The sequence below is a fragment of the Coregonus clupeaformis genome, chromosome 29 (assembly GCF_020615455.1).
Source record: "Coregonus clupeaformis isolate EN_2021a chromosome 29, ASM2061545v1, whole genome shotgun sequence".
NCBI lineage: Eukaryota > Metazoa > Chordata > Actinopteri > Salmoniformes > Salmonidae > Coregonus > Coregonus clupeaformis.
Window position 1 is genome coordinate 47,725,820 of NC_059220.1, and position 23,402 is coordinate 47,749,221.

The window sequence follows — 23,402 nt, forward strand, 5'->3', positions numbered from 1 at the left end:
GTGAAACGCTACCTTGGTTCCATGGGTATGTGAGGCGAAATAAACCTTTGGCTGGGGGTTAATATGGGGGCTTTAAAAACATGATCCATGGCCCCTCTCTCTCTCCCCGGGCCTGTCAATTCATTATGGCTCACCAGAGGAACAGCTCTGTCAGCAGATAGCCCAGGTTCACGTTCAGGAGGGAACAATGTTGCAAAACCTTTTACATCTGAAAAAAAAAATCTGTGTTCTTACTGGAAGAAGTTAAGCTGTGTACATCCCTGTTTCACTCCATTTCAAACCGTGTACTCCCTACCGAATACGATCTGTGAACTCAGTATGTAGCCCTCAGAGCTACTCAATCAACCCTCACTGGCAGTTCTCAGAACAGACAAAATCCAAAACGAACGAGGGGCACCAATGCCCTTCACACGTCTCACGACTGCTGATGGGTTGTTTTTCTGAACATACAGTGGCTTGTGAAAGTATTCACCCCCCTTGGCATTTTTCCTATTTTGTTGCCTTACAACCTGGAATTAAAATGGATTTTGGGGGGGGGTTGCATCATTTGATTTACACAACATGCCTACCACTTTGAAGATGCAAAATATTTTTTCTTGTGAAACAAACAAATAACAGAACTTGAGCGTGCATAACTATTCACCCCCCCCCCAAGTCAATACTTTGTAGAGCCACCTTCTGCAGCAATTACAGCTGCAAGTCTCTTGGGGTATGTCTCTATAAGCTTGGCACATCTAGCCACTGGGATTTCTGCCCATTCTTCAAGGCAAAACTGCTCCAGCTCCTTCAAGTTGGATGGGTTCCGCTGGTGTACAGCAATCTTTAAGTCATACCACAGATTCTCAATTGGATTGAGGTTTGGGCTTTGACTAGGCCATTCCAAGACATTTAAATGTTTCCCCTTAAACCACTCGAGTGTTGCTTTAGCAGTATGCTTAGGGTCATTGTCATGCTGGAAGGTGAACCTCCGTCCCAGTCTCAAATCTCTGGAAGACTGAAACAGGTTTCCCTCAAGAATTTCCCTGTATTTAGCGCCATCCATCATTCCTTCAATTCTGACCAGTTTCCCAGTCCCTGCTGATGAAAAACATCCCCACAGCATGATGCTGCCACCACCATGTTTCACTGTGGGGATGGTGTTCCGCGGGGTGATGAGAGGTGTTGGGTTTGCACCAGACATAGCGTTTTCCTTGATGGCCAAAAAGCTCAATTTTAGTCTCATCTGACCAGAGTACCTTCTTCCATATGTTTGGGGAGTCTTCCACATGCCTTTTGGTGAACACGAAACGTGTTTGCTTATTTCTTTCTTTAAGCAATGGCTTTTTTCTGGCCACTCTTCCGTAAAGCCGAGCTCTGTGGAGTGTACAGCTTAAAGAGGTCCTATGGACAGATACTCCAATCTCCGCTGTGGAGCTTTGCATTTCCTTCAGGGTTATCTTTGGTCTCTTTGTTGCCTCTCTGATTAATGCCCTCCTTGCCTGGTCCATGAGTTTTGGTGGGTGGCCCTCTCTTGGCAGGATTGTTGTGGTGCCATATTCTTTCCATTTTTTAATAATGGATTTAATGGTGCTCCGTGGGATGTTCAAAGTTTCAGATATTTTTTTATAACCCAAACCTGATCTGTACTTCTCCACAACTTTGTCCCTGACCTGTTTGGAGAGCTCCTTGGTCTTCATGGTGCCCCTTGCTTAGTGGTGTTGCAGACTCTGGGGTCTTTCAGAACAGGTGTATATATACTGAGATCATGTGACAGATCATGTGACACTTAGATTGCACACAGGTGGACTTTATTTAACTAATTATGTGACTTCTGAAGGTAATTGGTTGCACCAGATCTTATTTAGGGGCTTCATACCAAGGGGGATGAATACTTTTGCAAGGCACTGTATTATGTCCAGATGGAGGTCATCAATAAAAACGATGGAAACAAGTCGAGTGAAACTGGAAACTGAAGCAACAGTAATGGAGAGTAAGCAATCTCCCTGAAAAATACACATTTGTCGATTTCGAAATTAGGAACAGAGACGTTATGTATGTTATGTGACAAGGGGTAAAACAAATCATTATCTTTATGTTTTTTTTGTGGACATGATCCAGCCAAAAACCCTCCTAAAATTAAAAGTCACTTTTCTAGCTCTCCACCAAAAGAGCAGAGCTCAAGCTTGAAACCATGTATAACTCAAGCTAAATAAACAACAGCTAGAGAAAGGGAGGAAACAGACAATCCCTATTGAGAAGACAGAAAATACAGCCTTCTCCTGGGGCGGTTCATGTCAAAATAATAATAATAAATATATATATATATATATACATATACAGTACCAGTCAAAAGTTTGGACACACTTACTCATTCCAGGGTTTTCTTTATTTTATTATTTTCTATATTGTAGAATAATAGTGAAGACATCAAAACTATGAAATAACACATATGTAATCATGTAGTAACCAAAAAAGTGTTAAACAAATCAAAATATATTTTAGATGAGATTCTTCAAAGTAGCCATCCTTTGCCTTGATGACAGCTTTGCACACTCATGGCATTCTCTCAACCAGCTTCATGAGGTAGTCACCTGGAATGCATTTCAATTAACAAGTGTGCCTTCTTAATGTGTTTGAGCCAATCAGTTGTGTTGTGACAAGGTGTGTGGGGGGTATACAGAAGATAGCCCTATTTGGCAAAAACAGCTCAAATAAGCAAAGAGAAATGACAGTCCATCATTACCTTAAGACATGAAGGTCAGTCAATCCGGAAAATTTCAAGAACTTTGAAAGTTTCTTCAAGTGCAGTCACAAAAGCCATCAAGCTCTATGATGAAACTGGCTCTCATGATGACCGCCACAGGAAAGGAAAACCCAGAGTTACCTCTTCTGCAGAGGATACGTTCAATAGAGTTAACTGCACCTCAGATTGCAGCCAAAATAAATGCTTCACAGAGTTCAAATAACAGACACATCTCAACATCAACTGTTCAGAGGAGTCTGCGTGAATCAGGCCTTCATGGTCGAATTGCTGCAAAGAAACCACTCCTAACGGACACCAGTAAGAAGAAGAGACTTGCTTGGGCCAAGAAACACAAGCAATGGACATTAGACCGGTGGAAATCTGTCCTTTGGTCTGATGAGTCCAAATTTGAGATTTTTGGTTCCAACCGCCATGTCTTTGTGAGACGCAGAGTAGGTGAACAGATGATCTCCGCATGTGTGGTTCCCACCATGAAGCATGGAGGAGGAGGTGTGATGGTGTGGGGGTGCTTTGCTAGTGACACGGTTTGTGATTTATTTAGAATTCAAGGCACACTTAACCAGCATGGTTACCACAGCATTCTGCAGCGATACGCCATCCCATCTTGTTTGCGCTTAGTGGGACTATCATTTGTTTTTCAACAGGACAATGACCCAACACACCTCCAGGCTGTGTAAGGGCAATTTGACCAAGAAGAAGAGTGCTGCATCAGATGACCTGGCCTCCACAATCCCCCGACCTCAACCCAATTGAGATGGTTTGTGATGAGTTGGACTGCAGAGTGAAGGAAAAGCAGCCAACAAGTGCTTAGCATATGTGGGGACTCCTTCAAGACTGTTGGAAAAGCATTCTAGGTGAAGCTGGTTGAGAGAATGCCAAGAGTTGTCATCAAGACAAAGGGTGGCTACTTTGAAGAATCAAAAATATAAAATATATTTTGATTTGTTTTTTTAAATTTTATTTATTTTTTATTTAACCTTTATTTAACCAGGTAAGCCAGTTGAGAACAAGTTCTCATTTACAACTGCGACCTGGCCAAGATAAATAAGTTTAATACTTTTTTGGTTACTACATGATTCCATATGTGTTATTTCATAGTTTTGATGTCTTCACTATTATTCTACAATGTAGAAAATAGTGAAAATAAAGAAAATCCCTTGAATGAGTAGGTGTGTCCAAACCTTTGGCTGGTACTGTATATAGAATTTGTTTTTAAAAAATAACATACATTTTTAAACACTTATGGTGTGAAGCAAATTTTAGGGGGATGTTTAGAAATCACCCTAATAAGCTTGCACTCATGACATTGAGTAATGTACTCCTTAACATGTCATGAAATGGTAACTATTGCATGCTTCATATAAAGCTTGAGAGAAGCCAGGGCCACCATTACTACAATATGTCAAAATAGGAGCCGAGACAAACTTTGCAGTTGCCTGACCTTTCACTTCAGGGAGAGCAAGAAGGAGGAGGTTGGTTTACAGATTGACTTTAAAATGCATTTTTCTTGTCATTTGGTGAAAGTGAAGAAATTGAGGCATGACCATCATCTGCCCAACAACGAACAACACTATATCAGATTCAGGACTGTCCTTCCAGAAGACCAGGCCCATGTACTGTAGGCAAACGTTGTGGAACATTGCGATTCATAAGTCATGAACAGAGCTGACATGATTCCTTATATGTCAGAGAGGCATGTTCGTTCTACATCAGTGGTCTCAAATCCACAGGCCATAAATAGAACGTTCGCGGGTTATGATGTGGCCCATGGGCTGGGAGTATGAGACCACTGTTCAACAATGTTGTGCCCTGCTGAACGCAGCCTAGTACTACAGTATATCCAGTACTACTTTACATTCAGGTCATTTTTTTATTTTTTATTTCACCTTTATTTAACCAGGTAAGCCAGTTGAGAACAGGTTCTCATTTACAACTGCGACCTGGCCAAGATAAAGCAAAGTAGTGCAATAAAAACAACACAGAGTTACATATGGGGTAAAGAAAAAAAAACATAAAGTCAGAAAATACAACAGAAAATATATATACAGTGTGTGCAAATGTAGCAAGTTATGGAGGTAAGGCAATAAATGGGCTATAGTGCAGAATAATTACAATAGTATTAACACTGGAATGCTAGATGTGCAAGAGATTATGTGCAAATAGAGATACTGGGGTGCAAAAGAGCAAATTAAATAACAATATAGGGATGAGGTAGTTGGGTGGGCTAATTTCAGATGGGCTGTGTACAGGTGCAGTGATCGGTAAGGTGCTCTGACAACTGATGCTTAAAGTTATTGGGGGAGATAAGAGTCTCCAGCTTCAGAGATTTTTGCAATTTGTTCCAGTCATTGGCAGCAGAGAACTGGAAGGAATGGCGGCCAAAGGAGGTGTTGGCTTTGGGAATGACCAGTGAGATATACCTGCTGGAGCGCAGACTACGGGTGGGTGCTGCTATGGTGACCAATGAGCTAAGATAGGGCGGGGATTTGCCTAGCAGTGATTTATAGATGGCCTGGAGCCAGTGGGTTTGACGACGAACATGTAGTGAGGACCAGCCAACAAGAGCGTACAGGTCACAGTGGTGGGTAGTGTATGGGGCTTTGGAGACAAAACGGATGGCACTGTGATAGACTACATCCAATTTGCTGAGTAGAGTGTTGGAGGCTATTTTGTAAATGACATCGCCGAAGTCAAGGATCGGTAGGATAGTCAGTTTTACGAGGGCATGTTTGGCAGCATGAGTGAAGGAGGCTTTGTTGCGAAATAGGAAGCCGATTCTAGATTTAACTTTGGATTGGAGATTCTTTATGTGAGTCTGGAAGTTGAGTTTACAGTCTAACCAGACACCTAGATATTTGTAGTTGTCCACATACTCTAGGTCAGACCCGTCGAGAGTGGTGATTCTAGTCGGGTGGGCGGGTGCTAGCAGCGTTCGATTGAAAAGCATGCATTTAGTTTTACTAGTGTTTAAGAGCAGTTGAAGGCTACTGAAGGATTGTTGTATGGCATTGAAGCTCGTTTGGAGGTTTGTTAACACAGTGTCCAATGAAGGGCCAGATGTATACAAAATGGTGTCGTCTGCGTAGAGGTGGATCTGAGAGTCACCAGCAGCAAGAGCGACATCATTGATATACACGGAGAAAAGTGTCGGCCCAAGAATTGAACCCTGTGGCACCCCCATAGAGACTGCCATAGGTCCAGACAACAGGCCCTCCGATTTGACACACTGAACTCTATCTGAGAAGTAGTTGGTGAACCAGGCGAGGCAGTCATTTGAGAAACCAAGGCTATTTAGTCTGCCAATAAGAATGCGGTGGTTGACAGAGTCGAAAGCCTTGGCCAGGTCGATGAAGACGGCTGCACAGTACTGTCTATTATCAATCGCGGTTATAATATCGTTTAGGACCTTGAGCGTGGCTGAAGTGCACCCGTGACCAGCTCGGAAACCGGATTGCATAGCGGAGAAGGTACGGTGGTATTCGAAATGGTCGATGATCTGTTTGTTAACTTGGCTTTCGAATACTTTCGAAAGGCAGGGCAGGATGGATATAGGTCTGTAGCAGTTTGGATCTAGAGTGTCACCCCCTTTGAAGAGGGGGATGACCGCGGCAGCTTTCCAATCTCTGGGGATCTCAGACGTTATGAAAGAGAGGTTGAACAGACTAGTAATAGGGGTTGCGACAATTTCGGCGGCTAGTTTTAGGAAGAAAGGGTCCAGATTGTCTAGCCCAGCTGATTTGTAGGGGTCCAGATTTTGCAGCGCTTTCAAAACATCAACTGTCTGAATTTGCGTGAAGGAGAAGCGGGGGGCATGGGCAAGTTGCAGCAGAGGGTGCAGAGTTGGTGGCCGGGTTAGTGGTAGCCAGATGGAAAGCATGGCCAGCTGTAGCAAAATGCTTGTTGAAATTCTCGATTATTGTAGATTTATCGGTGGTGATAGTGTTTCCTAGCCTCAGTGCAGTGGGCAGCTGGGAGGAAGTGCTCTTATTCTCCATGGACTTTACAGTGTCCCAAAACTTTTTGGAGTTAGTGCTACAGGATGCAAATTTCTGTTTGAAAAAGTTAGCCTTTGCTTTCCTGACTGCTTGTGTATATTGGTTCCTAACTTCCCTGAAAAGTTGCATATCGCGGGGGCTATTTGATGCTAATGCTGTACGCCACAGGATGTTTTTGTGCTGGTCAAGGGCAGTCAAGTCTGAGGAGAACCAGGGGCTATATCGGTTCTTAGTTCTGTATTTTTTGAATGGGGCATGTTTATTTAAGATTGAGAGGAAATTACTTTTAAGGAACAACCAGGCATCCTCTACTGACGGAATGAGATCTATATCCATCCAGGATACCTGGGCCAGGTCAATTAGGAAGGCCTCCCTCGCTAAAGTGTTTTAGGGAGCGTTTGACAGTGATGAGGGGTGGTCGTTTGACCGCGGACCCGTTACGGACGCAGGCAATAAGGCAGTGATCGCTGAGATCCTGGTTGAAGACAGCTGAGGTGTATTTAGAGGGTATATTAGTCAGGATGATATCTATGAGGGTACCCATGTTTAAGGATTTAGGGTTGTACCTGGTAGGTTCGTTGATAATTTGCGTGAGGTTGAGGGCATCTAGCTTGGATTGTAGGATGGCTGGGGTATTAAGCATATCCCAATTTAGGTCACCAAGCAGTACAAACTCAGAGGATAAATGGGGGCAATCAATTCACATATGGTGTCCAGGGCACAGCTGGGGGCTGAGGGGGTCTGTAGCAAGCGGCAACAGTGAGAGACTTATTTCTGGAAAGGTGGATTTTTAGAAGTAGAAGCTCAAACTGTTTGGGCACAGACCTGGATAGTATGATAGAGCTCTGCAGGCTATCTCTACAGTAGATTGCAACTCCACCCCCCTTTGGCAGTTCTATCTAGACGGAAAATGTTATAGTTGGGGATGGAAATTTCAGAATTTTTGGTGGCCTTCCTGAGCCAGGATTCAGACACTGCTAGAACATCAGGGTTGGCAGAGTGTGCTAACGCAGTGAATAACTCAAACTTAGGAAGTAGACTTCTGATATTTATGTGCAAGAAACCCAGACTTTTGCGATTACAGAAGTCAACAAATGATAGCTCCAGTCCAGATAGCAGTGGCCCAGTCAGTCATTCAATTAGGCTTATCTTCCCAAGGTGTTATCAAGTCAACCACCTCTGACCTCGACAGTAGGGGGCCAGGGTTGGGTACAATGAGACACTCCTGTCCCCCACCTTAGCCCTCCAGAACCTGGCCTACCAGGCCAACCCCAGGCCTTAGCTATTTTAGCTTATCTCTGGCTCTGCATATCATCAATACCTACACCTCTCAATGGAACTCAATGGAGCTCCCCAAAACAGGGCAGATGGTTGGTCCCATTTGTGTGCTAAAAGGAGATTTACTCTGAATTGTTCTTAGGGCTCCTTTGTATTATGGGCCTGTTCCATGAGAAAGAGCCTGAAAACAAGGAACATTTACATGTATTAATTAAGCCCCATAATGACCCGGCAAGTGATTATTGGCATGCATTCCCTGGGCTTTTGTAAACTTTGCAGAGCACAGTATGGCTTGGGATCTCCCCCCTTTGAAATGGGTAACAGATTGTGGGAAGAGGGGGCTGAAAGCAGTGCATACACACGCCCACACATTGTGTGATATGTGATTGGTTGTTGGAGTAGGGTATAGAGCAGATCAATTCCTATAGTGACACTAACAAGAATAGAATATGCTATTAGTTCAAATTAATCCAAGCATTTGAATTGCATCCCGTTTCACAAAGACAGACTCTGAAACAACAAAATATATTAAAGTATTTATAATATAAAACAACCATAATAACAAAGTACAGAACATCAAGTACAGAATGAACTGTCATTGAACAGAATCTCTTTCATTGAAAAAGTTAAACAGGTTCACACCCACAAGGTGCACATATTATACACAAACAATGTAATGATAACTATATTTAACATCAAATATGGCAAAATCAAAGACAACTACTGGGGACTGGAATGGTTGTAATCATCTAGGCTGACTGCTGTAAGCACTTATATGCTTGTTACCATGTGCAGCCCTCGATGCACAAACCTGTATCCCTACGCCAAGCCACAAAGTTTCATGGCGCATCCCATTAAATAGTTATTGGCAGCACGCAGGATTGGCAGCCAGATCAAACGAGCCAATGAACAAAAGCCCTATAAATATATCACATTCATTCATTCGCTTCAAAAACACCCTCCCCGCATTCCCAACTCCTGTTGTCCCACTCCCTACACCGTAGTTCCTGGTGATGCTTTGGTCTTTTTCAAATACACCTCCGAGTTCCCATCTGGAACCAGATGTCTGAAACCACTTTGGAACGAGGCGAGGAGCCGTCCTGCAGACAAGCAAAGGCAAAGAAATAACAAAAATGCCAAAGTAAAGTTCCTCAGTGACTCAGAATTACAGTACATCTCAACTGGAACTTGATAGCTTGATATCAGGTTTAAAGGCCAAATGTTTAATAAAGAGAGCACTCAGAAATGTTTACCTAGCACTTAAAGTATTAAGGGGTATAATGTGAATGCTTTAGGCATGATTATTAATGACAACTAGGAGTTCCCGAAGATAAATAATTGTCAAATTCCACTCCAGATGACAACCACAGTTCGGTCAATGCCTCAAGGCTGACGGTCAGTGACACTAACCTGTCCAAGTCCTCTGGTCGCTCAGGCTGAAGCTAGTGCACTGAGGAAGGGAGTTACAGATGAAGGCCGCCTCCTTGGCGTTGTGCACCGACAGCACGCAGCCTTGGTGGTTGTACGAGGGCCAGCATCTGTATTCCATATTTCCAGAGGTGCTCATACCTTTCATGACTGCATAATCTAATGGGGTGAGAAGAAACACCAGAGTCTTTCAGAGACATTGTGGGGCCTGGGCCAAACCCATCTGCTAAACATTAGCATGGGCCGCGAATTAGGAGCGCCTGCCCCCCCTCCAACCCAACATCAGAACAGAAGTCAACTCATTCACAGTGAGGGGAAGATGGCAGGGGTGTCAAGTTTCTCCATTGGTACTCCTTCACCTAAACCTACAAGGCAGGGGTTAAAAATGTTGGGGGGCATATTAATAGGGGAACAAGCGCTCCAGTTGGGGCATTAGTGCAGCAAACAGAGGGTCACTTTAAGGTTCTTTATATGAACACTCTGTAGAAGAAAATCATCTGGAAAAAGGGAAGACATTGGGGTTATCTGTTTTATTTTAAGTCTTGGACAGTGATCCTATGTCTATGGAGTTCCAGATACTCATGATGAAATGTTCACTAAAAATAGTACTCTAAGTCAACATACGCAGACCATTCATATGATCTATAGGCCCAGGAATCAGTTTTGCCTGTGACTGAAGACACGTACTGGAGAACTACAGTTCCTTTTTAGAACTCCTTTGCCAGAACCTAGCAGTTTACAGTGTTAATACATCACAACAATGTTGGTCTAAAACATTCCTTTATATTTCCAGACTCAGTCCACTCAATCCACTTCCCAGGCTTACTTTGATTACTATTTATAATGTAGCTGTATAAACCATTGAGCAGCTTGAGCATGGAAAATACAGCTGCAGGATCTGGGCCAGTCATTTAGTTATTAATTTTCATAGAGTGAAGGGTTGGAGAGTTTGGAGGGGAGGGGTCTGGAGCACTGTAAAAGTCATTTAGACCAAAAAATCAAAGGTTCACGTCATACCTCTGATTATTGACGGAGGCATGTTGTCCAGGTGCAGGCCGGATTTGTACAGATGGAACATGTCTTCAAAGGCTTCCAGAGTGTCATTCACATCACCTTTCAGCTCTCCTGGAGAAACACAGCGGAACAGGTCAGCACAGAAAAGGTATGAGTGGAAACACCACTGGAATTGGTCATACGCTTGGTCAAATGTGAACAATTCGTTTTTCCTGGAAAGGCCAATGTGGTCGGTCAAAACACCTGGCTCTAGTTATGTTCATATGTGGGGTAAATGGTATTGTTCACATGGAAGTGTATGACAAACTCCAACTAGGGCCTAAAGTTTTTCTAGTCAGGCGCACATGGTTAGGGAAAAACTCTAGGCTCTAACATGACATATGAAAGGGCCATATTAGGTCTTTCCAAATGATTAATAGTAATGGCGGGTCATGTTCCATCTACTCCAGTCCTCACCCGTTGAGTTCATGATGTGATCCACCAGATGTCTCAGAGCAGGCGGGGCTTGGTGAGGCAGCAGGTAGGTGAAAAAATACCTGAGGCAGTGTAAAAGAAACATTTCTCATTTAGACAAGTCCCATCACATATTTCATGAAACGTTGACTCTTCATCACGGTATTAAAGCAAGTGTGCAGTAAACCTGGCAGAATCATGAGTGAATACATGTAGCCTACAAAATGGCACTGTCACGGAACAAAGCGAGGAATGATCTAGCTAAACCATCAAAGAGTGGGGCTATGATACATCTCACCCACCTTTCCAATGCTTGTTTTTTGTTTGTTTTAAGATTAAGATCAAGCAGGACAAATGTCACTTTCCATAACTAGGTTTCAATCCAATTTGCGACAGATTTTCATGCAAATATTCTAAAATCTGCATAAAATAATATGCAAATTTTCCCACCAGAGATGTGTTTCTATCAAACGGACTTATTATGGATAAAAGTATGTGCGTGATGACGTAGTGCACATAAAAATAACTTTTGCAGTTAAATTCCTATGTACCGAATGAAAAAGTTAAATGGGTTTCCATTGCATTTTCAACACTACTGATGGTTCTGTCACAAAAACTGTTGTGTTATATAGCAAACATGCCCACTCTGGTCTTGGCACGTGCACTCTAGCCAACAGCTCGCAGATACAGTGCGGGTAGGCTACCTACATTACAAGATTATTATGGATAACAGCAATATTATTTTTATTTGTCAAACAGCCGCCAAGCATTAATCATCATGTCACCAGAATAAGACCCTCAATATTTAAAGGAGCATCAAGCATCAAGCTAATCAAGTGCACTTTCATCTCCCTTATTTCATCTGTAGCCTAATGAACTGCATGGTTTCCTGAGTCGTAGTGGGAGGACCACACAACATGTCATCGCGTGACTCCAAGTTTACTTAGATATGATGGTTATTATATCAATATTTGTGCATAAAGACATTTCCACTGCCATTTCTCGCATAATTAATTTTACAGACAAAAAAGATCCCACCATGTCGAACGAACAAATTGTCTGTCGGCATTTATAAAATTGTACCAGCATGAAATGGTTGGATGGAAACCTGGTTATTGAAGATTCTCCGTTGAGCATGTTTTTTAGTCTAGCAGAAGCTTCGGTTTCATCTGGATCTGGGAAACTAGCCCAAGGAGTGCAGCAATGACATCTCACCCACCTTGCAAAACACTTGAAAATGTAGCCTAACAATGGGAGTGCAGCTGTATTACCTGTAGGCGTTGTAACGATTCCTCATCTCGTTGAGGCCCTCACACACTCCCTGGTCCGTGCAGGGCAGGCTGAAGTTGCGGAGGGGGAACTGTAAGACGCAGTCCTGGTCCACCTGACAGGCGGGCTCCGTCACGCTGGCGTCATCCAGGTCTGTGAGCTTCAGCTCCCCAGATACCATGACAAACTGACGGGGCTGGAAGTCCAACAGAGCCACAGAGCCCAGAGGGGAGTGGGAGAGGTAGTGGAGGAGCCTCACCAGGCCCAAACAAACCTGAGGGAAAAATGTACAGGTTGGATGTTGTTGACATTATGGTTGTCATTGTATACCTTTGACATGTACAGTATATGTCATATGTACTTGGTGATATATGAGGACGATGTCATCGTATGTGATAGTATTATTGTGGCTGTCTGCTCTTTCGCCTATGTCCTGTGGTATGTAAAAAATGTGTGCAAGAAAATACTAAAATGTTGTGTAACAACTTGCTAATACATTGTTGTTACACGTGTAATTACAAGGTTACTACACAGGTTTATGAGCAACGTCTTGTAAAGTGTTACCCACTCTAAAAAGGAAAGAAAAAGAAAACAGATCATATTGCACACAGACTCTTCTTGTGTCACACTGCTTTTTCAGGACATTTCTGCAGTTGCTGCTTCATATCACATCTAGGCTTACTACTTCATTCCTGTATAACATGAGCCATAGAAGAATGGTCAAGATGAAACAAAGCGGCGAAACAAGTATCGAGTTGGCACAGCCCACAAAGAAATGGAACGAGTAGCATTCGGCATGCGTTGACGCGGCAGAAAATGATTTGGTCACACTGCAAACATAGTTGGGACATTGGGTAACCAGGCGAGTCTGTCGAACGTCTCTCAGTGCAGCACTACTAAAACAGAGGTAGGGGAAACCAAACCCCTTTTTGAATGACTGTACACCCTACAGCAGTGGAGCGTTTTGCTCCAAGGGATCAGGCATGTTGAAATAAGTGTTCCTTTAACACCTCACCCCTGCTGTTGCTCATTGTTACTGATTCCTCACTTTCGTGGATGCTCGAAATGACTTGGCCTGAAGGACTCGTCGCCATGTGTTATAACGCGTACATACTTGCAAACAACAACACTTCTGTGCGTATACGCATGCGCACCCCATGCATGCTCCCTCGCACACATGCACACGCACATGCACACACTATCAGTGTCACACACACACTATCAGTGTCACACACACATTGACGTACATTGGTACGCACTACGCACACTAGAAGATCGTAGAGGGCTTAAGGCGCGAGAAGAGGGGGCCGACATTCGAGATCCCCCTGAACGCAGACATCTGTCCTTCAGAGTATTTGATTAGGCCCAGTTGGAATGGAGATGGGGCCTGGGTTAATCCACTCCAGGCTAAGAATGTCATCCTCCAACAGCAGCTCCTTCTCCACCCCCATCCCCTATCATCCACCCCCATCCCCACCCCAGGTATGCCCCAGAGGGAGCCAGGGGGCGGGCCACTCCTGATTAACACTCTCTCCAGGGATGTGGAGGAGGACAAGGGTGGTAGAGAGAGACGAGATTGTGTGTGTGTGTGAGTGAGAGAGAGAGCAGAGAGAGACAGAGGGCCTAGTGGTCTTCTTACCCGAAAGCGTTCCTCCCAGGGGCTCTGTAGGAGCTGGATCATCTGTAGTGGCAAGCCCTGCTCCAGGATGGCTGTGATGCCTCCTGCCCCCACACTGTCCTCGCAGTGACCTCGGAGCTGCAGTAGGGAAATAGGTTATACTGCATTATTAGTGTCACAGTAAACCTAACACCGGAAATGTAAGCTAGTAAAGAATTGGGAGAAAATGATGAGAGCGCAGCATAACTGTATCAAACCAGTTGTTCTCAGGACAAACCAGTAAAATGTGGTGTTCTACTCTGGCCTATTACAGAGATTACGTTAAAGTGTGTTCATGAAGGTATTCATTAAACTGTTACACAGTAGCCTGTAAACAGGTTAGGATTGTTTACATTCAAGTTGCACATTTGACCATAATGGATTGATTAAATAGACTTTGGGGATTTTTTATACATATTCCAGGTTAACAGACAGAGAGGGACATTGTATCTCCTCCAGCTGCTGATGCAGAACTGCGACCCAAGGTCAGGGGAGGTTCAAGAGGTTTAATTGAATTACATGGGAATGTCCTACAGATGCAATGAGGCTTTTTAAGGATATTACACAAGCAGCAGAGCAGATAGGCCTGAGAAGCAGTTAGCTCCTTAAATAGACAGCAAAGTAGCATCAATGCGGTTGAAGTTTGTAGGTTTCTAGAACGGTAGGCCATGTTGTTTGTAACGTGTATGTTCTGTGTTTGTGATGTATGTAAGCCTCTGACACCTTGATTAGCCTATACCCCCTGGAGATCAATAAAGTTAAATTCAATTTTTTTACCTTAGACTAATTATTTATTGAATAAATAATACTTTATTCACGTACCTTTATGATATTTGGATGTTGCAGTCTTTGCAATAAAACTATTTCTTTTTTCAGTTTAAAAGACACGAGCTCGTGACAGCCCAAGGGGTCTTTAAAATCCTCGAGACATCTCGCCATGTCAGTTCCTTGATCGTACACGGTTTTCAATGCCACAGACTGTCCCTCCGATAGCACAACTTCAAGCACTATTTTGGTATAGCCCGAGCCAAGGATATCCACAGCTTTCATATCAACAAGCTGATCACAGCCAATATGATCCTTATTTATTCTAATAGATCCACTGGAAACTTCACTCTCATTATCCAAACTAATATCCAAATGGTTACTTTCAAATGATTGGTGCTGCCCAAAGTGTCCCGATTCATCCAATAACCTCTTTACCCCAGAAGAGATGAGGAAAGAAAGGATTTCCTTGCGTTTTTCGTTGAGTTCATGAACTAATCCGTTACGCTCCATAACAAAATCATCCTCAATAGTTCCATTGGCAAACATTCCTTTATGAACTCTGTGCCAACTGTTCACAAAAAGTCTTAAAGAAAAGACCAGAAAAGCTAAAAGTACCGCGGTGCACAGAGGGCTGCCCATCGTGGACATTTCGTGCGCGGGTAAAATGAACACGCACTTAATTCAATCGGACGAGAGACCTCTTCTGTACTAATGACTATGGAGAAAGGTTGAGCTCGTTGTTTTCACCTCTTGAGGCACGCCCACCAGAGGCGTGTCTTCCCTTAAAAGTAAAATCCCGCCCCTGATTTAGCTGGTGATGAGTAATGTGTGTGTCAATGATTTTGAATTTTAGGACCCCTTTAACATATGGAATTATTTTAAGATGGTCATAACTTGAATCATTTAGCTATTTGATATTGCATTTTGGACCCCTTTAGGTATACAGTGCATTCGGAAAAGTATTCAGACCCCTTCCCTTTTTCCACATTTTGTTACATTACAGCCTTATTCTAAAATAGATAAAATCATTTTTTTTCACTCATCAATCTACCAACAATACCCCATAATAACAAAGCGAAAACAGGTTTTTAATTTTTTTGGCAAATCTATTACGAATAAAAAACACACATACCTTATTTACATAAGTATTCAGACCTTTTGCTATGAGACTCGAAATTGAGCTCAGGTGCATACATTGATCATCCTTGAGATGTTTCTATAACTTGATTGGAGTCCACCTGTGGTAAATTAAATTGATTGGACATGATTTGGAAAGGCACACACCTGTCTATATAAGGTCCCATGCCTGACAGTGCACGTCAGAGCAAAAACCAAGCCAAGAGGTCGAAGGAATTGTCCGTAGAGCTCCGAGACAGGATTGTGTCAAGGCACAGATCTGGGGAAGGGTACCAAAACATTTCTGCAGCATTGAAGGTCCCCAAGAACACAGTCGCCTCAATCAATCTTAAATGGAAGAAGTTTGGAACCACCAAGACTCTTCCTAGAGCTGGCCGGCTGGCCGGTCAAACTGAGCAATCAGGGGAGATGGGCCTTGGTCAGGGAGGTGAAAAACGGAAATATCACATTTACATAAGTATTCAGGCCCTTTACTCAGTAATTTGTTGAAGCACCTTTGGCGGCAATTACAGCCTCAAGTCTTCTTGGGTATGAACCATTTTAGAATAAGGCTGTAACGTAATAAAATGTGGAAAAAGTCAAGGGGACTGAATACTTTCCGAATCCACTGTATATACACTGCTCAAAAAATAAAGGGAAAACTAAAATAACACATCCTAGATCTGAATGAATGAAATAATCTTATTAAATACTTTTTTCTTTACATAGTTGAATGTGCTGACAACAAAATCACACAAAAATTATCAATGGAAATCAAATGTATCAACCCATGGAGGTCTGGATTTGGAGTCACACTCAAAATTAAAGTGGAAAACCACACTACAGGCTGATCCAACTTTGATGTAATGTCCTTAAAACAAGTCAAAATGAGGCTCAATAGTGTCTGTGGCCTCCACATGCCTGTATGACCTCCCTACAACGCCTGGGCATGCTCCTGATGAGGTGGCGGATGGTCTCCTGAGGGATGTCCTCCCAGACCTGGACTAAAGCATCCGCCAACTCCTGGACAGTCTGTGGTGCAACGTGGCGTTGGTGGATGGAGCGAGACATGATGTCCCAGATGTGCTCAATTGGATTCAGGTCTGGGGAACGGGCGGGCCAGTCCATAGCATCAATGCCATCCTCTTGCAGGAACTGCTGACACACTCCAGCCACATGAGGTCTAACATTGTCTTGCATTAGGAGGAACCCAGGGCCAACCGCACCAGCATATGGTCTCACAAGGGGTCTGAGGATCTCATCTCGGTACCTAATGGCAGTCAGGCTACCTCTGGCGAGCACATGGAGGGCTGTGCGGCCCCCAAAGAAATGCCACCCCACACCATGACTGACCCACCGCCAAACCGGTCATGCTGGAGGATGTTGCAGGCAGCAGAACGTTCTCCACGGCGTCTCCAGACTCTGTCACGTCTGTCACATGTGCTCAGTGTGAACCTGCTTTCATCTGTGAAGAGCACAGTGCGCCAGTGGCGAATTTGCCAATCTTGGTGTTCTCTGGCAAATGCCAAACGTCCTGCACGGTGTTGGGCTGTAAGCACAACCCCCACCTGTGGACGTCGGGCCCTCATACCACCCTCATGGAGTCTGTTTCTGACCGTTTGAGCAGACACATGCACATTTGTGGCCTGCTGGAGGTCATTTTGCAGGGCTCTGGCAGTGCTCCTCCTGCTCCTCATTGCACAAAGGCGGAGGTAGCAGTCCTGCTGCTGGGTTGTTGCCCTCCTACAGCCTCCACGTCTCCTGATGTACTGGCCTGTCTCCTTGTAGCTCCTCCATGCTCTGGACACTACGCTGACAGACACAGCAAACCTTCTTGCCACAGCTTGCATTGATGTGCCATCCTGGATGAGCTGCACTACCTGAGCCACTTGTGTGGGTTGTAGACTCCGTCTCATGCTACCACTAGAGTGAAAGCACCGCCAGCATTCAAAAGTGACCAAAACATCAGCCAGGAAGCATAGGAACTGAGAAGTGGTCTGTGGTCACAACCTGCAGAACCACTCCTTTATTGGGGGTGTCTTGCTAATTGCCTATAATTTCCACCTGTTGTCTATTCCATTTGCACAACAGCCTGTGAAATGTATTGTCAATCAGTGTTGCTTCCTAAGTGGACAGTTTGATTTCACAGAAGTGTGATTGACTTGGAGTTACATTGTGTTGTTTAAGTGTTCCCTTTATTTTTTTGAGCAGTGTATATATACCTTTTAAATATTGAATTTGGCCTTTACTACTATAGCCCATAGAAACACATTGAATAACATATTCATAAATGGCAAAAAAGACAAAAAATTTATCATAAGGAATAAGGTTGTGAAGTGTCTTTCCTATATCTAGGATATATAACAAAGCTCAGGAAGTATTTGAGTTTTTTAAGACACATATTTAACCCCATATTTTTGCTAGCACAAAACTAGCTCCAAATTCTTCCATTCGATTGTATGGGTTGCCTTCAGACGAGTCCCGTGACACTTGTGGAGGTCGTACACCATTGGGTTTGTGAGAGTCTCCCCTTTCCATAGTAGGGTCATATTAGTTTGTAAGCCAAACCATTCGGTACAGACGTTTTCATAAGAAGACCGATTTTCGGGATATCTCATGGTGTGACAAACACTGCTGTAGCTCGGCCACCTTCCACCGCAGATGCGGAAGGCTGACATACTGTAGGCGGATGCTGTGGATTGAGACGCAGCCCATGCAAAAAAAATGATATCTCTAGCTTAAACTGACTGATTTTGACTGGGATTTTTTTTTAATGCTACTTAGATTGACGCACAGGTGCGTTTTTTATTAAATGCATATAAAGCCTAATTCAAGATTAACAGGAGAGAAAAATGTCACAGGATATTCAAGACCACATTCTTTACTGCTATATATTTACACATTTCTTGTCACTAGTCTCCGCCCCAAAAGGACTGAGCATGCCTACTTGAAGGTAACGGCGCTTACTGTTGCCCGTAGTGGCCGGTTTCCATGTCATCTCCCGACGTCCTCAAACATGGAGGATGTCGAATATTGACTTGTATCACGGGTGACCTGGTTGGCTATTCCACACATTTTACTATGAGGATGAGAGAATCTTACATTTTTAAAGCTAATTTACTGCTATTCTACACATTTTGCCATGAAGCTGAGAGAACATTTTGCAGTTTTATAGCTAATTTCCTGTGTGTCTCTCCGCCTTGCGGGGGCTAAGGGTGTGTGTGGTACACCAGTGCCTAGACTGACCTTCATGTCTTAAAGTAATGATGGACTGTCATTTCTCTTTGCTTATTTGAGCTGTTCTTGCCATAATATGGACTTGGTATTTTACAAAATAGGGTACCTTGTCACAACACAACTGATTGGCTCAAATGCATTAAGAAGTAAAGAAATTCCACTAATTAACTTTTAACAAGGCACACCTGTCAACTGAAATGCATTCCAGGTGACTACCTCATGAAGCTGGTTGAGAGAATGCCAAGAGTGTGCAAAGTTGTCATCAAGGCAAAGGGTGGCTACTTTGAAGAATCTCAAATATAAAATAGATTTTGATTTGTTCAACAGTTTTTTGGTTACTACATGATTCCATATGTGTTATTTCATAGTGTTGATGTCTTCACTATTATTCTACAATGTAGAAAATAGTACAAATAAAGAAAAACCCCTGAATGAGTAGGTGTGTCCAAACTTTTTTCAGGCACTGCATATCTTATACAGTAGTGATTGACTTAGCATGTTATTAAAATCATTCATTCTGAAAAGGGATAAGGAGAGTATTTAGTCTGAGGACACCTTTGCCCACACCAGTGTCACACACTTTACATTGAAAAGAACAGTTAGAAAATTATCAAACTAACAGTCAAATGAGATTTCTTAATTACTATAAAATAAAAAGAATGAATCATTCTTTGAGATAATGAAGGTAAACATCTTCATACAGATGGATGAAGTAACCATAGCGGCACACTTTTCTAACTTTGTCTGTTTTAGGAGGCCTTTTTGACGGTCATCAGACTAGCACCCCACAGTATTCATCAGCAAAATGGCATCATCTTCTGTTGCAGAGGAAAACAGCTAGCCAATTGCCGGTGCTGGGGAAATAAACTGGAGCTCTACTTAAATGAAAGCACAGCAGTTCTGTTTGGAATCAGTAACTATAGGTCTAATGGTATTAAACATGTAACATAGCTGAATTATTAACCATTACTCTCTATCCTAGACTGAAGGTCAGACGAGATGATTCATTGTGAAATGTTCACAGTTCACACTTTCCTTACTGAAATATATAATATACTCAGGTAATGTTGTTCATTTGGGAACAATCATCAAAATTCTGAGAGCATGCCTTTTTGTACTCCTTACCCCTTTATCTTCCTATCTCTTGTTCATAAGCAACATCTTGCCTTTGGGAACCACTTGTATCGTTCTCCCCTATTAGGGAAATCTTTCCTCTCAGTCTTGAGCTGTAAATAAATGAATATAAATTGCTCGCATCACTACCCACTCGGAAGAGATCTGCCACGGGAAATTACCATGGGTGTCGGTTCAGGTCCACCCCTTATCTGGAGCAGACAAAGCTATAGGCGGGCTGGGGATATAGCGACTTTAGTGAGCTGGGGGCATTAGCCTCAAGACAAGATCAAACCTCACAGCTTATTTACAGACTGGATGTTGTCACGCCCTGGCTCTGGGGACTCTTAAATGTTGAGCCAGGGTGTGGATTTTTCTATGTTTAGTTTTTCTATGTTTTCGTTCTAGATCGTTTTGATCTATGTTGGCCGGGGTGGTTCCCAATCAGAGGCAGCTGTAGCTCGTTGTCTCTGATTGGGGACCATATTTAGGCAGCCTGTTTTGCACTAGTCTTTGTGGGATCTTGTTCCGTTTGGTTTGTTGTGTATAACCTAGGACTTCACGTATCGTTTGTTTGTTGTTTTTGTTCGTGTAAGTACAATTAAAGTATGTACGCTTATCACGCTGCGCCTTGGTCCGTGTCTTCAGTCAACGATCGTGACAGAAGATCCCACCATAAGAGGACCAAGCAGCATGCCCAGGAGGAGAAGATGGCGATGTCGCAGGTGGGCAAATGGTGGTCTTGGGAGGAGATCTTCGCGGGCAGAGGGCCATGGGCAAAGGTAAATGCCCAGGCAGGAGAGGAGAAACGGCGCCAACCGCGCCGACGACGGACACGCGAGAGGCAACCCCAACCGCGCCGACGATGGCACACGGCGTGGATGACGGAGCAGCAGGAGGCAGCTACAGGGCGAATCTGCCGACTAGGAGAGGAGGCCACCAGGTTACGGGGGCTATTGGTCATGAGGGAGAGGGAGAGTGTAGAGGCACGGCGAGAGGAACTGGTTAGGCAGCAGAGGGAGCGGAGGTTTAGAAGGAAACCCAGTCCCGTTCCTCGCACCAAGGAAGTGGTGTGTGTCACCAGTCCGGTCCGGCCCGTTCCTGATTCCCGCACAAGGCCAGTGGTGTGTGTTCCCAGTACGGTCCGGCCCGTTCCTGCTCCCCGCACTAAGCCTGTGGTGCATGTCGCCAGCCCGGTCCGGCCTGTTCCTGCCCCTCGCACCAAGCCAGTGGTGCGCGTCGCCAGCCCGGTCCGGCCTGTTCCTGCCCCTCGCACCAAGCCTGTGGTGCGCGTCGCCAGCCCGGTCCGGCCTGTTCCTGCCCCTCGCACCAAACCAGTGGTGCGCGTCGCCAGCCCGGTCCGGCCTGTTCCTGCCCCTCGCACCAAACCAGTGGTGCGCGTCGCCAGCCCGGTCCGGCCTGTTCCTGCCCCTCACACCAAACCAGTGGTGCGCGTCGCCAGCCCGGTCCGGCCTGTTCCTGCTCCCCGCACCAAGCCAGGGGTGCGCGTCGGTCTGTATGGAGGAGTGGGCCAAAATCCCTGCTGCAGTGTGTGAAAACCTGGTCAAGACCTACAGGAAACGTATGATCTCTGTAATTGCAAACAAAGGTTTCTGTACCAAATATTAAGTTCTGCTTTTCTGATGTATCAAATACTTATGTCATGCAATAAAATGCAAATTAATTACTTAAAAATCATACAATGTGATTTTCTGGATTTTTGTTTTAGATTCCGTCTCTCACAGTTGAAGTGTACCTATGATAAAAATTACAGACCTCTACATCCTTTGTAAGTAGGAAAACCTGCAAAATCGGCAGTGTATCAAATACTTGTTCTCCCCACTGTATATCTAATTTTGAAATACATCAACAAGTTCTTGACATAATACGCTAGTCTGTAGGCATATTTCAAATGTTATAGTCAGTAATCTATGAATCTCAGCGCTAAGGCCTACATCAAAAAGTAATGGTTTCTCTAGGAAAGGCACTGCTTTGATTGGACCGTTGAAATCACATTTTTTGGAAACATTGATAAGTCATTGATAAAGGATGATTTCAGACTGTGTTTCTATGGCAGACAGTGCAAACGACGTTTAAAAAATGTATTTTCAACCAATTATGTTCACTGGGTGCCTCTCAGTGTCAAAAACACCATTGATCTTTCCTCCAGCCTACACTAATAGCATCAGTGATGATGAGGTGTCTGCATTATGATTAATCTGTAGACACAGACCAGCTGGCATGCCACTGATCATTCACCAGAGCAGCCTACATTATATCTTTATGAAGATGGAGTAACCCTAGGAAGAGCACACTATCTCTCCCTCTCTGGTCCCAGGTGCCTTTTCTGACTACAGGTCATCAAAGGACAGTAGAGTGTGTATCAGCAGAAAAGCGTCATCACCTGATGGCTACGTAGTGGTAGAACTACAGTTTACCGCCTAGGAATATGAGCTGGAGATATACTTTAATTAATGGAGTACTGCAATTCTATTTGGAAGCAAAACTAAGATTGTATCCCAAATCTAAACATTTGGGACCACAATTCAAAAATATTAGGTGTAGCTTATAATTTATTTAGTAATAGGCCTATGTCTTATGTATTGTATTTACACCAACAAGGTGTAATTTGACAATTGCTTCTGCAAATCTGATCTAAAAGGATAGTATTGCCTGTTATATAGGCTAGTTATGTGACAATACTTTATTAACCACACTAAATTATTCAGACATAGGATACAGGTGCATGGCTTTATGTCAGCTTCTATACAAAGGAAAATAATAGATAAAGAGGAAGAGAGAAGGTTGTAACAGACAATGTAGGCAGTATCGATACATTATATCCGTGTCATACTGTATCCGTCAGCACCACCCTCAAGTCATCACACCGCGTCGACCAATAGTAAACCAGGCTGTGGCAGATAGGCTACTCAAACGTTCATCTATCCTTTTTTGCCGTTGTAGAAATTAAAACCGATATAACTATTCCTAGTGAACACGAGCCTAAATAATAGTCAATTTCACAGTTGGCAATTTTGGACAGTGGTTTAATAAGGAGAAATGTAACTGAGAATGGATAGTTGCTCTATCACTGATGAGAGCGCGAATGATATAGTCATGGATTCGCCAAGCACTGAAAGACCTGCACAGGAGAATTCTCAAAGGTACGTAGCCCTTTCGTTTTCTGTTAACCGCAAATAGCACGGTGTTAGTCTAGTCGGCTGTCAAATTATTCCTCGCATTATTAGCCCGAATATACATTTGTATTGGTGCTTTGTCCATCTATGATTACTATGTCAGTGTATATCAATCAGTCTATCAATTAATATCA

General features: G+C 43.6%; 1 protein-coding gene across 1 annotated transcript; it reads right to left on the reverse strand.

Annotated features, from left to right (window-relative positions):
- Nucleotides 1–8,540: 8,540 nt before the first annotated feature.
- On the reverse strand, nt 8,541–15,303 carry LOC121544437 (extracellular tyrosine-protein kinase PKDCC). Its single transcript, XM_041854375.2, has 7 exons — nt 14,660–15,303; nt 13,820–13,936; nt 12,183–12,454; nt 10,915–10,994; nt 10,462–10,569; nt 9,427–9,603; nt 8,541–9,116 (listed from the first exon to the last, which is right to left on the reverse strand). The coding sequence occupies exons 1-7, from the start codon at nt 15,251–15,253 to the stop codon at nt 9,010–9,012; spliced, it is 1,455 nt and encodes a 484-aa protein (XP_041710309.2). The 5' UTR covers nt 15,254–15,303; the 3' UTR covers nt 8,541–9,009.
- Between the last annotated feature and the right edge of the window lie 8,099 nt (nt 15,304–23,402).

Excerpts from the sequence above, each read along its gene's own strand:
- LOC121544437 (XM_041854375.2), bottom strand. The coding sequence starts at position 15,253 with ATGTCCACGATGGGCAGCCCTCTGTGCACCGCGGTACTTTTAGCTTTT. Across the intron at positions 12,455-13,819 it reads CCTGGGAGGAACGCTTTCGG|GTTTGTTTGGGCCTGGTGAG; the intron begins GTAAGAAGACCA and ends TTTTTCCCTCAG. Across the intron at positions 10,995-12,182 it reads AATCGTTACAACGCCTACAG|GTATTTTTTCACCTACCTGC; the intron begins GTAATACAGCTG and ends ACACTGCCTCAG.